General features: G+C 39.7%; 1 protein-coding gene across 43 annotated transcripts in view; it reads left to right on the top strand.

Moving 5' to 3' along the window:
* CELF2 (CUGBP Elav-like family member 2) overlaps nt 1-15319 on the top strand; it is a 549658-nt gene that overhangs the window by 382776 nt on the left and 151563 nt on the right. For all 43 annotated transcript variants that reach the window (XM_043498695.1, XM_043498655.1, XM_043498679.1 and 40 more), the window contains one exon: nt 12145-12341. In XM_043498695.1, the coding sequence (XP_043354630.1) occupies nt 12164-12341 (178 nt within the window). In that variant the 5' untranslated portion in view covers nt 12145-12163. Of the gene's footprint in view, nt 1-12144; nt 12342-15319 lie in introns of those variants that run through there.

Genomic DNA, 15319 nt, shown 5'->3' with positions numbered 1-15319 from the left:
TGGGCATTGAGACTTGCATAACCTCCCAATGAGTTACTGAAGATAAGCTGAGTTGAGGTATACCCCTCAGTGTTTGCACTCTGCAAGGGCCTGATCCTGCCACGTTTCTTCACTTTGAGTAGTACCTTACTCCATAGGCAAACTCCATTGAAATCCAATGGGACTATTCATGGCATAACGTACTGTTCAAAGTACTGGCAGAATCAATCCCTAAGGATGCAATTTTCGTAAGCACCCAGGGGATTTGGGAGCGCATTAAAAGTCAGTGGAACTTGTTCTTTTCACATCCCTTAAGTGCTTTTGAAAAGCCTACCCTAAATGATTACATTTAGTGATAATATAATGAGTCACTATAATCTCTCAGCTGTTAGCAAGATTCCCTCCTGCACAATGATGTCCAGTGGTTAGATCATGGCAGTGAACAGCAAAATAATTGGGTTGTATTTGCTACCGTGAAAGCTTAGGCCAGTTATTTATCTTTCTCTTTACATGGGGGTTATCATTATCTTCTTTGTTGACCAGTGATGCGGAACTAGCATCATTCAAGTAGGTTTTTCATTATTAAATAGGAAAAAGATGGAAGAGGAGAGAATGGAGGCAAATCTCACCCTTCTTTTAAAAACGGTAAAATCTGCGTTTCTTCCAACTTGTGCACAGAACTGGCTAATTTAGCTACCTTTATAACAGCATCCACCACTTCAGTATCAGAGCACCTCCCAAAGAGTGGATAACCAAAAGCAATGGGGCTTTACTTTCCTGCCTACTTTCTCTGAGGCAGTTGGGGCTATGGAGTTTTCAGTTTATGTTTAAATGCTATTTCCTCCTCCTCTCCCACCGTACCATGCCAGTCCCTGAATTTGATTTTCATCATTTTTGTTTGTATTACAGTAGCATTGAGAACCCCCAGTGGAGAGCAGCGACCCACCGAGGTAGGCACTGTATACAGACTAAGAGTCTGCCTACCCCCAAAAACCTTACAATCTAAACAGGCAGACAAAGTTTGGAGGAGGAACAGAAGCAAATTACCCAAGGTCACACGCAGCAGATCAGTGAGAGAAAAGCTGAGAATGTATCTCGGGTCTCCTGATTCAAAATCCAGGGTCTATCCATTAGACCACACTGCCTTGGAGTATCTGCCTTGTAACTTTGTGAGCTCAGGATGAGACTGGAAAACCTAGATTCCCACATAATTAACTCATTCACTTAAAACTCTGATTTTCTGGTGCTGTCCCCCAACTGCAAATCAGACCCTGAACTCAGCAGGGAAAGTAAGGGCTCAGTCCACATCCCAGAAAGTCCTTTTTCAGCTCTGAGTCATTGAGCACCTTGTTGGCAGAGTCTCTGTCACACCGGGCAGTGCCATGTTAAACTCTTTGAGCCCTGCATCAAAGTGGACTAGCCGCACAAATCTGTGAGGGGTGCATTAGTGGAGGATGGTGGGGCGGGGGATTCTCCTCCAAGGTGCACATCTTTCTTCCTAACAACTCAGGTGCTGTAGTTCGAGAGCCTGGTATCACAGTCACTCGCTTGGCTGTATCCCATGTACCAAGAAGTGGGAAACCAGCTGAGCTCCTTAAGATGTTTGGCATTGATAAAGATGCCATAGTGCTGGCTGTTAAAGTGGCAGTTTATAAATCAAGGAATGCAGAGTCGTTTGAAGCATCGCACATTGTGTTACATCGGACCAGTGTTCAAAACTATACTGTAACTTGGAGGATAAGGTGCTTAAAATATATGCAGAGAAGGTCTAATAAAAATACAAGATTTAAACAAAAACACTCTCAGCAGCTGTACTGGTGCATTATAAAACACACTCCTAAGTGCATTGTGAAGCAGACCATTCCAACCACATGTTGTAAGAAAACAAGTGTCATACTGTGCAACAATGTGTCTGCACTGTCAGCAAAGTGATCTTTTGGAGTGATAGCAGAGTGTGAGAATTTCAGAAGGAATTAAGCAATTATATTTAGAGCCAATATCTTTCCTTAGGAATTCATTGTAAAGTTTCGTTTCAAATAAAGATAGTTACACACACACTTTTATTTTATTTTTTTTTTTAATATTCTCTCCCCTTGTTATATTTTTTCCTGGACAGGTTATACATATGCTAATAGAATTATGCCTATTACTGCAAGCATAGTGCTGCTTGTCAATGAAGCTTCATTAACAGCGTTATCGCTGCCTGACATTTATCTTATAATTTTCCAGAATTGACTGTTACATCTCCATGGAAACCCAAATTGCAATTGAAACAAGTGAGATAATAAAGGTATCCATAGCAATTGACAGCATGCAAGCCCGGTATATTTGCAGGATATATTTTTTGTAGTTCCTTAGATAAATCTACTGCATTAGAGATTTTTAATATTACCTGTCCACTCTCTTATTGTGATAGCTGTTTATTGCAAAAGTTTACCACAACATTTTTGATGCTAGAGTTGAATTAGGTTGATACATTTTATTGGACTCATCAAGAGATATTAGAGCACTGAAGATGTAAATTTCACTGTCATTTTTCTGATTAAATATGAAATTCTTTATGGTTGATTATGACACCATAAAGAATTTTTTTTTTGAAACAGCAGTAACTTGTGATTGGTAGGTTTTTTTTCCTTTTAGTATGCAAGAAAGATCTTGTACTATTTTTTTTTCCTTATACCCAAGGACTTGAGCTCTTTAAGTTCATGACTCTAAATCAATTTAGGTAGTGCCTCAAAGCATAGAGTCATGAAACTGGAGTGGGTCCAGAGTGAATTAATCTGAAATTAATTTGATTTTGAAAGGCTCCATCTGGCTGTGTTTGGAAAAGGCCGTTAGACAGATATATAAACAAATGATCGTCTGTATTCTATATGCCAGATGTGGTGTCAAAAAAATGAAGAAATGACTTTTAAAAAAAATCAGCTGAGGGGGATTTTGATATAATGCTCATCCACTTGAAATTACAATTACATTACAATTTGGGAAATCTGTTTTTATTGATATTGCTAAAGAGGGTACGGGAGACAAAGGAGGGCCGATAGTATATTATTTTTAAAAGTAAGAAAATTGAATGTCACAGCTTGCTTTGACTATTTCAGGTATTTCACATAAATAAGCACAGCTGAATGCAACTGGCTAAATCCTTAATATGTGCAGTGCTGTGATCTTCCATTCCATTTTTAAGAAAGCTACTTAGATAAAGCAGCAATATTGGATGTGAGTTGTTGGCCTCCCCCTTTTTGACACATGCGTTTGGACCCTATTAAAATAACATTCTGGGTCTCGTAAAGCTCAGCAGTAAGCTGGTGGATGTGTGTGTTTGTGTGTCTGTGCCAGTCTTGGAACCTGTTAGTCTAAAGTACTTCCTGCAATAATCATTTGGCTTTACTGCAGGGGAACTGATACGGTTTTTCAAAACAAATGTTTTTCCCCCCTTGGACATTGTGTCCCATTTACAACTAAGAAAATCCTTGTAAACCTCAGAATAATGTGGATAAATACCATTCTGGAAAGACAACTCACTAAAATTGCATGTTAGTTATCCCCTTTAGAAAACATTTAAAAAAAACCCTTTCATATCTGGTGTCTGAAGTCTTTTGAGCCAAGGAAGAAGGGAATTGAGTAATAACTTAGTAAATGTTTAGCAATAAGTGTTTAGAATCTGTGGAGAGGCTGAGGTTGTTGACAAGAAAACAGATGCTCCTACTTGATCTGAATTTTAAGCGCATGGCAGTATTCTAATTCAATTGCCGGGATGTCACAAGTGTGTGAGTATTTTGGTGTAATCAAATTTTTAAAAAAGCAAAACCTGTTAATGCCAATAAATGTCTCCTGTCACACAGAAAAGAAGTACACTTCATTGTGAAAAGTGTCTAATTAGGAAAGCATAACGTTAGTAATCATTGCCATTAATATTAAGTGGTCAGCTACCTCAAAATCGGTTACATTTTTTAAAAATATGTACATTAGTGTTCCAAGTGCATAATTATGACTGAACTACATGAGCTCTTGCACTAATTATCTGAACTGCAGTAGTAACTAGAGGCCTTTGTTGGGGCCCCATTGTTTATGCTAGACATGATACAAGCTTTTAAGCAACAAAGACAAGTCTCTGCTCCCAAAGAGTTTACAATCCCATGTGAAGATGCAACTGGAAAAGATGTGAAGGACTAAAACAAACTAGTGTACCATAAGCAATGCTCATTGTTCACCACCCTAGTGGCGGTCAGCTGCCAGTGTTTTATTGTGGCAGAGGTGCGTTTTGAGAAAGGATTTGAAGAAGAATAAAGTTAATGGTTTTTACAAACCTTGGTATCCTTACAACTAGAATGTCCAATTGAAAAACACGGAGACAAATATGTATGAAGCAACTGTCTTTGAGTAGGTCAAAAGAAAGCAAAGAACATTAAAATGTAAAGCTCCCACAATGGGTGGTGGTATGTCATGGCTTTGTGTGTATGTGAATCACTTCTCTCTGCAAGATAGAATAAGGCAGTCGGTAATTAAACGCACATGTTAAGCGCTCCACAGCCATTGGCCACATGCAGTTACAGTTATAATGGTAATCAGCTATCTACACACACTAAACATCAAGGAGCAGAACTCTGAACCTTCAGCTCCCAAAGCACAGGTCTCTGCAACCTGAACTCTAATCTTTTCCTTTTAGCTATAGCTGTGTGATGTATAGACTAGGATTTTTTAAAAAAACCAAAAACCTAAGAGTGTTAAACACCCAAATCAGTAGGCTCCTTTGAAAATCCATTTAAGAGGATTAGACCATTGAACACGTAAACAGAAGGAGTTGGTACCCTCTCTAGGTTGATACATATGGTCAGTTTTGTGTATATAGCTGTTTATGCTATTGGCTGAGCTAGCAAAGCTATTTTATAAACTTACTAAGTAGAAGCCTTTGTCTGTTGGAGCTGAAAGGCGTATATTTTATTCCTCATGCTGCATATATGTGGGTAACTATACGAATTAGGCATGCATCCGATGAAGTGAGCTGTAGCTCGTGAAAGCTTATGCTCAAATAAATTTGTAAATCTCTAAGGTGCCACAAGTACTCCTTTTCTCTATACAAATTAGGTGTCTGTGTATAATATGTATGCATCCATAAATCATTACAAATTGTTCTGAGAGAGAATGTGCAGGCATAGTTAACTGGAAGAGCTGGGATCTCTCGGTTTCTCTGATTTTATTAATTGATTTGAACATAGCTTTTTTGAAGATTTGATGCAGCAAATGCACAAAGGTTGCAGGTATATTGTTACTTGACTGCACAATTTAGGAAACATTCACTCTCCAAAAATATTACATTAACATAAAGTTAATCTGTAGTTTGACTTGGCAAAAGTACAAGGTATTCAGAGTTCAATCTGAAATCATGGCCTTAAAACAATCGGTTTTGACTAGACCCATAAGCAGTGCTGGCTCTGCCGTGCTGGCTAAGCAGCTGATGGCCTGGGGCAGTTAAACATCAAGTAACTGTTTGCATGGTGACTGTAATTTGGTAGGGGCAGACATTTACAGGTTTGTCTTGGGCAGTAGAACTCCTAGAGCCAATTTATGAAGCTGTAAATCACCATAATAAAGGATCCTATTTGCTACAATATGTGCAGCAAGTTGAATAGTTAAGGTCCAATTGACAGAGATTATTGGGATTTTCCTTGTCGCTTCAGCTGCTCCTATAATAATAATATATATCCAATAATGTATAGCCTTGCATTGCATATGTTAAATTTGGATTCAGTGGGGAAACAAGAGAACATCTATTACAGCAACTGTGGTTTACATGATATTACATAGTCAGACATTTAACAAATAGATCAGTGCCAGAAGCTGGGCTCTGCCAACACCTGAAGAAATGACGTATTGTGAATTATTTGGGAAAAAATAATTAAATTTGTGAATTTTGAACTATTTGCTGGCCCAGTAAAAGGGATTTCCTCATCTACTGTCTTTCTAGAGCACTAACATAGCTGCAAATATTTTCTGTAAACCATGAAGGCTGTGAAAAATATCTTTGCATTTATCATTCATTGCTTATTACTTGTTAATTATTAGACATTGTCAAGGAAAAATATTGTAATGAACTGGTTCACTCAGAGCATTGCAAGTCTGGAGTTAAAATTGTAATCCAAATAGTTAATATCATAGTTTAAGTATGTGCCATTGACTACTGGATGGAGTCAGAACTGCTCAGCTGTTTGTCATAAACAATAATCTGTTAACAGAATGAGTAAGGGTCAATGATTTGGGGGCTGAAGGGATGGGCGTTCTCTCCCTACTGTGTTGCTGTGAAGTTCCAACTGCCCTTGATATGCAGAAGATAGTGACAACATAAGAACGGCCATACTGCGTCAGACCACTGGTCCATTAGCCCAGTGTCCTCTCTTCCGACAGTGGTCAATGCAGGTGCCCCAGAGGGAATGAAAAGAACAGGTAATCACCAAGTGATCCATCCCCTGTTGCCCATTCCCAGTTTCCGGCAACCTTGCAATTCTATGTAAATACCAGTTTGTTATACAAGCCCCAGGGCAGCATGAATAGAGTTGCAAAGCAGAGAGGGGCATTATAAGTCTTGTATTACTTGTGTACAATATGATGGCATGCACTGGAGTGAAAGCCCTGCAGTGCGCTGTTGTGTTAATGAGCTATGGTGTCAAATCTATTCAGCAGTCGCTTTTATGGATACATATGGAACTTAATTTAATTAGAATAATGAATCATAGTGGTTTATAGGAGTGTAGCACAGGGTATCACACCAAGAGATAGTGATGATTTGCAAAGAAGCATTCTTCTGTCTGAGTACGTTTTGAACCACTGCTCCAGGGAAGTGCTTTGGGACAATAAGCTACTGGAGGGGCCATCTTTTCCATGAGATATCGTCCTGATTAAGTGTGATTATTAAAAACTCAAAGGCACTTTTTTATTTTATCATGCAAGCGGTGGTGTCCCTTGGTGTCCTGGCCAAAATCCAATTTGGGTAATTACATCCTGCATCTATAAAATCCCCCACCCCTCACAGTTTCAATTGGATATGATATTGTTCTTTACTTTCTGGCTTTCAACTGCTGTGTGGTGTTATGCTTCCGTTGCATGTCACGCGAGGATGAAGTCATTCCTGCATATGGTAAGTTTGTAAAGCACCTTGTAACCCTTCCAGTAAAAGGTGCTTATAAACTACAACAATATAGTAATGTATATGGTCAGCACATCAGCTTTAACTATAAGGATTTGAGGGCAGGGACTGACCCTTTTCCGTGCGGGCCCAGAACCCAACTCAATTGGTCCCCATTCCCAGTTGGGGCCTATGGGCACTAAATATTGACTACTTTGAAACTAAAGTACCTCTGTATTAAGATGGATTTAATAGTTCGTTTATCTGCAGCCTATTATTTCCTTATACATTTCCCAGCCTTTCTACATCTATAGGGCATTATTACTGTTAAGCGGGGGGGGGTGGAGGGGTTAGTAATTTGTTTACAGTTAAGCCCATGTTTTGTAACCCTGGATCATAAAAGGAAAGGTAAATCTGGACAGAACATTAAAATAATTGGAGTCGGATGAGGCTTGGGACGGGAAGAGGAGCTAACCAAAATAAAACTGTCAAAAGGTTCACATCAGGCCAAAAAATGGGCCTGAACAGAACCTATTTTTGGTCACTGCCACTGACTGTTGAACAATTGGTTTGTTATTGGAAATGAGCCTAGACCGGTATCTTAAGATCCAGACCCAAACACTGGTTCCGGGGTCCATCTCTAATTAGTAATAAATTCACTCCCAGTAGATTTGCTGGGATTAAAAATAAGGGTGGGGTGCTGCTAGTAAACGTAAGTAATATCAAAACAATCTATCGCTCCTCAGAGAGTGGCCCTGTCAGCTTCCTGAAATGATGGAACAATAGGTAGGTTATTAGAAGGAAAATTGGCACAAATTGAGAGAAAGGATGCTCTGGCAGCAACCACAAGCAGTCAGCCACTCATTGGTTTAATCTCTGCCCTCAGGCTGCTCTCCACAATATAGATGACACCTTGTCAGTGATTAGTATAACGTGCTGGGTCACCCATGAGTCCAGTGGACTAAATTGGCCATAGAGGGAGGCTTACTGCAGCGCAGAGGCAGCTGGCCACATAACCTAAATTTTCTTTTCGATATATCATCATCTGGGTGCTGACAGTAATTGTCTTGGGATTCTGCTCTCGTTAGTGTGCCCTAGACACAGCTCCCTTTTTGTGCTCACACTTTCAAGAAATAGTAGAGGCCTTAAGCTTTCCAGAGTATTGGTTTGTTTCCTCTTGGAAATAAAGTTTTGTGTGTGGTTTCTTTTTTTTTTCCTCGTTACTTCCTGAGTAAGGGGGAGACGGGAGAGAGCTACTTCCAGTGAGTTCCGGTGTATCAGCAAAGCCAAGTGACAAAATGGCTCCTTCTCATCAATGACTAACAAGTCTCAGCCTAATACAAAATATTTTCTAGGCAAGAGAAAGTTAAGGGCCTAGGGATTTTTCCTCCTTTAGTTGGGGTTTCCTTTTTTAGGTTGTTTTTTTGGGGGGTCGTCTTGGAGATTATGCCATTCATCTTATCATCTGGACCATACCCTACTCAAAAGGACATTGTCTGTTTGGGGAAACAATTAATGTGATAGTTGAATCTTAATGCAGGTGTTTGTGGGATTGTGATTCTCAGCATGTGCTCAGAGTAGACCGTAGGAATTAGATTAATGAAAACCAGTTCTTCCCCTCCCTATTGTTCCCCCAGTTGATTGTCTTTATGATTGGTCCTAATGCATTAGCCTCCTATGGTGATGGGCTCTATTGTAAAACCCTAAAATAGATTGTGGGCCCAAGGGATGTGTTAGCTTCAACTCTCATTGAACTCAGTGGCAAGTGAGAGAGCTCCAAACCTACAAGGAGGCATTCAACACCTTCAAAGACTAGCCCATGTATGCTCACAGAAACACATCCTATTTATGTGGATATAACTTGCCTACCCCCTTTTTTTTATTGGTGTCAATATTCTTTTAAGCCCAACACCACTGTTGCAAATAGGAAAACATTATAAACCCATTGAACAGTTAGGTAAGTTTACGTGCACGAGGACAAATTTTGTTCTCCCTTCACCCACCTGCTGTGTCAATGAGCTTGCACAGGTGTTGCAAAGAAATTGTCACAGAAAGGTTTGAGTGATTTGCCCAAGATAATGCAGTGAGTCAGTGGCAGAACCAAGAATAGAAACCCAAGAGCTTTAACTTCCATCGTTCAGTTGTTCGTTTAGGTCCTGATTCAGCAAAGCACTTCAGCAAGGACTGAAATTTAAACTCAAAATCCATATTCAGTAAAGCACTTAAGAACATGCTTAATTTTATCCCCCTTAAATTCCATTGAAGTTAAGCACGTGCTTCGGTGCTTTGTTGAATTGGGATGGATTTAATCATATACTAAGGGCTTTGCTGAACCAAGGCCATAATGATGACTGGGATTCATTGGAATAAACACCGACTTTGTTTGTGTTGATGTGTTTTCTAAAGGTCAGTTCCGGTTGTTTCATTAGTTAGAAACAGAGTGGTACCATTACATTGCCTTTGTTTTTTCCTCTTACCCAGAACAACTCTACCAATGTGTACACTTGTTATCCCACATCAAGTGCAATTTGTGGCATAATTTTGACCCAATACCTTTGTGTGTATATGTGGAATATACACACCAGAGGAGAAAAGGAGTGGAGAATATAACTTAATAATGAATTATGTGTATTAATGTTTCTAAAATATTGCACATGAACATAATAAGGAAAAAATCAAAGTGCAAGTAAATATAAGAGTGCAAAATAAAGTGCAAAATATATGAACCAATATAAAGACTATCAAAATAGAGGGTACATTACAGAAGTTAGCTAGTCAGTGTTTCTAAAATGGTATGAAATACATAAGGGGGAGGTTTTCAAAGGCCCAAATGGCAATTAAGTGTTTGAATCTAAATGATGGGGAGTTCTGTGTCTAATAGTTATTTATGTCTTTGAAAATCTCCTCTGAATAGATAGATTTTTTTTTTTAACTTTCAAAGGAAAGGCACTATGTAAGTGTGAAATATGGTTCCACAGTTCTCAATGCCAGAGGGGATCATTATGATCATTAGGTCTGACCTGCTGCATAATATTGGCCATAGAATTTCACCTAGCGATTCCTGCATCTAACTCTGATAAGTAAAGTATTGTGGCCCCAAACTTACAAGCTGCACTGTATGGGTGAACCCCTGTGTTACATGGAATCCCAGGGAAGTCAGTGAGCCTCTGCATGGGTGGGGAAGGCTGCTTGCATGGAGCAGCTTGCAGGATTAGGGCCTTTTGTTTTTTCTGCTGCTATTTCTCTTGTTCATTATGCTGAAATGGATGGATGATGGCAATGATCCCACAAATCTCCGAAGAGCCATATTAGAGTTCTTGTGATCAGTGAAAGAGCTTTGAAACTAAGAAGGGGTGTAAGACAAGCAAGAATATTTGTACATTAAAAACCATAGAAAGGGATGAGCAAAATCGTTTGTCCCTTATTTAGGCCAAACTCCAACTAGAATCCATAGGAATTTTGCCTCAGAAGAGACTTGCATGTTTTTCTCCTGCAGTAATTCAGGGAAGAGATGAGTCATTGAAGGTTAATAAGTGAGTGAAGTTTATTCCATTGCTCATTGAGCCACATTAAAGACACTTGACAAAACGGATGATCGAACTTTTCATCATCAGTTTTGAAATGTGCTTTTCATGTAACTTTTTCTTCTCCCTTCAATAACTAAGAAAAATGCAAAAGTTAATATGGGCATAGTCATGTGTTCAGGTGCACTGTGCTTCAGAGGAAGCAAACTTCCTAAGGCAGGGAAATTATGCAGGGCTTCAAAAAAAAAAAAAAAAAAAAGGTAGAATGTATGATTTGGTCTTTGTGCAGTCTCCAGCCCTTGAGTGATATGGGTGTTCTCTTCTGGGCAGGTATCAGCTAGAGAATCTATGATCCAAAGCCAAGATTTTCAAAAGTGACAGGTGATTCTGGGTAGCTCAGTTTTTAGTTGATCAACTTTTGACATGCCTTAAAGGGGCCTGAGTTTCAGAGGATGGGTGGTCAGCACTTTCTGAAAATGAGGCCACTTTAAGGTGTGTCAAATTGTTCACCCCCAAATCACTACTAGTTACTATTGGAAATCTTGGTCCAAGAAAATAGTTTTGGAAATGATTATTGTTAATTACCGGTGTTATGCATTTAACCTTTATTCAGTATATAAAATGATTTGTTTTCCTAACATTCAGGAAAAGTTGTACTCTGTGATATGCAATTTTCCTACTCCGACAAGTTCAAAATTATCAGCAAGAATACTTTTTTTTTCAAAAGGCATAGTTGTTTCAAACGCAAATGCACATCTGGAAATTAGATAGAGAGGGAATTTATGGGGTGTGAACGATTTGAAACATGTAATGTTATTTACATGGCGCTAAACTTTTTGAAGCAGTATTCTCATTTTCTGAACAAAGCAGGCAATTTTGCATCCGTCTTCCCCTTCTGAATTGTGCTCTTTGTTCCAGGGTGCACCCATTCCCTTTTTAAAAGTGTAGGCAACTAATCGGCAGCAACCAGCCGCATAGCTGGAGTTTTTTCCATTCTAGGCAATATTATCCTAATTTGATGCACACATGGATGCCCGCATCCACACAATCTGCAAATTCATCGCTGGCATCTTGCATTAGTCATCTGACAGATTGCCAAGCATTTCATATTCCTTTCATGTGACTTATTACCACACACACACACACACACACACACACACACACAGAGCCTTATTTCTGCCAGTAGCTGGTTTGGTGCTGTTTACAGCAGCTGTATTTAGAAATCTCCACTTATTCATAATTATCCTTCACTTTAAGATGCAAAAGTACTGGCTTGTATTTTCCAGCTCTTTTCTGCTATAACAGTATGAAGCAGCAGTCTGCAGTGAAAACCAGTCTCAATGAAAAATGTAATGCTCTTTTTGCATTGTTTTTGTTCATAACGTTTATACTGTTAATTAAGCACAGTTTTTCCCCCATTGTGCCCGGTTGACATCTTTTTCTGCATCTACTATACATCAAAAATGCTCAGTCTCCTAACTATGCCTGTTATTTTTGTCTCTTTGTTCCACTTTCTAGTAACGGCACAGCTAACAAGATGAATGGAGCTTTGGATCACTCAGACCAACCAGACCCAGATGCCATTAAGATGTTTGTTGGACAGATCCCACGTTCATGGTCGGAAAAAGAGCTAAAAGAACTTTTTGAGCCTTATGGAGCTGTCTATCAGATTAATGTTCTCCGAGACAGGAGTCAGAACCCACCCCAAAGCAAAGGTACAGTAGTAGGATTGTGTTTGTTTACTTTCTGTTTCAAAACTCTCGTATGTGCCTTCAGGATTTCCTAAGGGATGTCTGTTTTTTGAAGCATATTGTATTGAGCCAGCCAGAGACCTAAGAGACGAGAACTTCTGAATACATATAGATTACTGGCTACCTCTTCTTCGTAAATTGCAGTTTAAATATCTGTTATCTTGAAAAGACCACTCTGGCTGCACAAAATATAACAAAAGAGTGCATGTAGCCCTACTGTAAATTATTATTGCCGAGAGAAATGGAAATGTGAGTGGTCAGTTTTCTTGAATTAGCTCATGAAAAATATAATCCACTTCCTTTCACTTACTCTCTCGGCACCACAGGTGGGAATAATTTGAGGGCTTTAGTAGGAGAGAGCACAGTGCTGGGCTTCTACTACATCACCTATCTGGAGGCAATAAAAGAAGTCCTGCCTCATTTCCAGATTTCTCTCCTGAGGTCACATTAGGGACTGGCTCACTTGCTGTTACTTATCCAGAAAATAGCGTCCCTTTGTCTTCATTTTTGATGTATATGTAATATATTTATCCCTACCTCTATATTTCTCTGAGTTATGTATATAGGTATGTATCTATCTGTGTGTCACAGAATGCTTTTCCTCAGATAAAATCCCCTTTGTTGTTTAATATTTTTGGCATTTTCTGATCTTCTCCAGAATGTGTGCGCTAAATTTTTAGCAGTGTTACAAATAATGAGTGTTAGCCTTCAGGCATTGGATCTCTCCAGATGTGCACCCATGCCTGTTCCTGGCAATACTTGATAGTTTTCTTCCTTAGTTTCTTCTGACCACACCTTTAAAACACACATTCTGTGGAGAACATCAGAACGGGATTTTATAGGCCAGCAGCTGATTAACAGGGCTGAGCAACACTCTGTAAAGATTCCCATTCAGGTGGAGGTGATCACTATCCTCTGAGTCAGGATCCAAAATTTTGGCTGTTCCCATGTCTTGTAGCAAGCTCATCTGTATATTCTTGGTCAGAATTTTCTTTTCTCTCCTGCGGCAATGGTACTGGTAGGTGTAACAGGGTCAACTCTCTTTGACCTTTTTCCTTACTGCTCCCCACCCCGATAAACCACCAGGACAACTTAATCTGTCCTTGTATATTTTCCTATAGTGCCACTGGTGCTTTTGCCGATGCCCTACGTAGATTACATCTGCTCACTAGGCATCAGGTAGCCATATAGGAAGAGTAGCATACAATTTATGTAACTAATAAAATTCAAGTTCTAGTATTTGAAACTGCATCTTTGATTGGTACCCATAAAACTGAAGGCATTTTCTTCTTGCAGCATCGGTGCCGTTCTCCCACCCTTGGCTCTACATATTCTGTCAGCAAACAGAAGATGATGTATCTTAGTGAATAGACCCCTGTTATTCTAACAGAGTTTTCTCGTTATGTATTTTTTTTCTAATGCTAGTTAAGAGGTCAGGCAATTGGATTTACTGTAGCCCATGCCGCTATGGATGAGCAGACGCCTGCTTAGTGTAAACCACCACAGTGCTGAACTTTGAAGCTGGCTTTATTTAAAGAACTGATTCCTGACTCTCAGAAAAGCTTTCCCACTAAGCAGAAAATGAAGTGAGGATGGCATTGTAGTGAGACTGAAGAAGCCCATTTCTTTGATGTTTCCCATTGTTCAATACCTGTCTGTCAGGCAAGTTAAGGGTATGAATAAACTTCACAGACTAATTCTCAAGACTTTATTAGTGCCCTCCCAATCAATCGTTTCTCTAGAATGCTGGTCTTTCTTTTGGCTGTTGTTCTCAACCAGGGGAGCGGGAGAATTATGTGCCACTACATTTTTTTTTAAATGTTGAGTGAGTTTAATCCCAGAAAAAGCCAGACAAGCCTGCAGACTTAAATTCTGGTGATACGGCAGCAAGCTGCCCCTCCAGTGAGTTATTCCTGTAGAACCACCTCTGGGGTATGGAAATGTGGTCCCAAGCCTATTCAATCCTTGCTCTGCCAGCGAGGGTGCTTGCTGTAGACACCTCTTCAAGTTCTGATTGGGCACCTCTCCTCTAGGAACAAGACCTAGATTTTCTTAACCCAGTTATACAAGGGTTTCTGTTTGCCTGAATGAAGATTAGAAAATATGCATTATAACCAGGAAAAATCTCTTTTTACTGAAGGCTGTTTCTTATATTGTCTGTGTCAACAACACACGGGAAACACTTTGCCACATTTTAGAAGCAGGGACAGACTTTAGAGTTGGTTTATTCTGAGAGGTGCACTAAATCCGTGCCTGCAGACTACTCAACCACTCAAACCAATTCTTATTTGAGATAGATGGGTTGGAATTGGGTTGCTGGCTACCCAGAATCTCTTGGGATTGCCTAGAGTTTTATGGGATAACATGTCTTGTAAGGTTTCAGAGTAGCAGCCGTGTTACTCTGTATCCGCAAAAAGAACAGGAGTACTTGTGGCACCTTAGAGATTAACAAATTTATTTGAGCATAAGCTTTCGTGGGCTGCAGCCCACTTCATCGGATGCATAGAATGGAACATATAGTAAGAAGATAGATAGAGATACACACATACAGAGAACGTGAAAAGGTAGAGTAAGAGGCTAATTAATTAAGATGAGCTATTATCAGCTGGAGAAAAAAACTTTTGTAGTGATAGTCAAGATGGCCCATTTAGACAGTTGACAAGAAAGTGTGAGGATACTTAACGTGTACATGGCAGAGCAGCATTGCTGGCACATGATATCACATTGGTAGATGTGCAGGTGAATGAGCCCCTGATGGCGTGGCTAATGTCATTAGGTCCTATGATGCTGTCACTTGAATAAATAGGTGGACAGAGTTGGCATCGGGCTTTGTTGCAAGGATAGGTTCCTAGTCTGTCTTGCTTACAGACAGCCCCCCAACCTGAAGCAAATACTCTCCAGCAACCACACAACAAAAACACTAAACCAGGAACCTCCGCATC

This window comes from Dermochelys coriacea, chromosome 1 (assembly GCF_009764565.3).
Source record: "Dermochelys coriacea isolate rDerCor1 chromosome 1, rDerCor1.pri.v4, whole genome shotgun sequence".
Classification (NCBI taxonomy): domain Eukaryota; kingdom Metazoa; phylum Chordata; order Testudines; family Dermochelyidae; genus Dermochelys; species Dermochelys coriacea.
The sequence above is the reverse complement of the archived record's forward strand: the minus strand, read 5'-3'. Positions and strand labels throughout refer to the sequence as shown.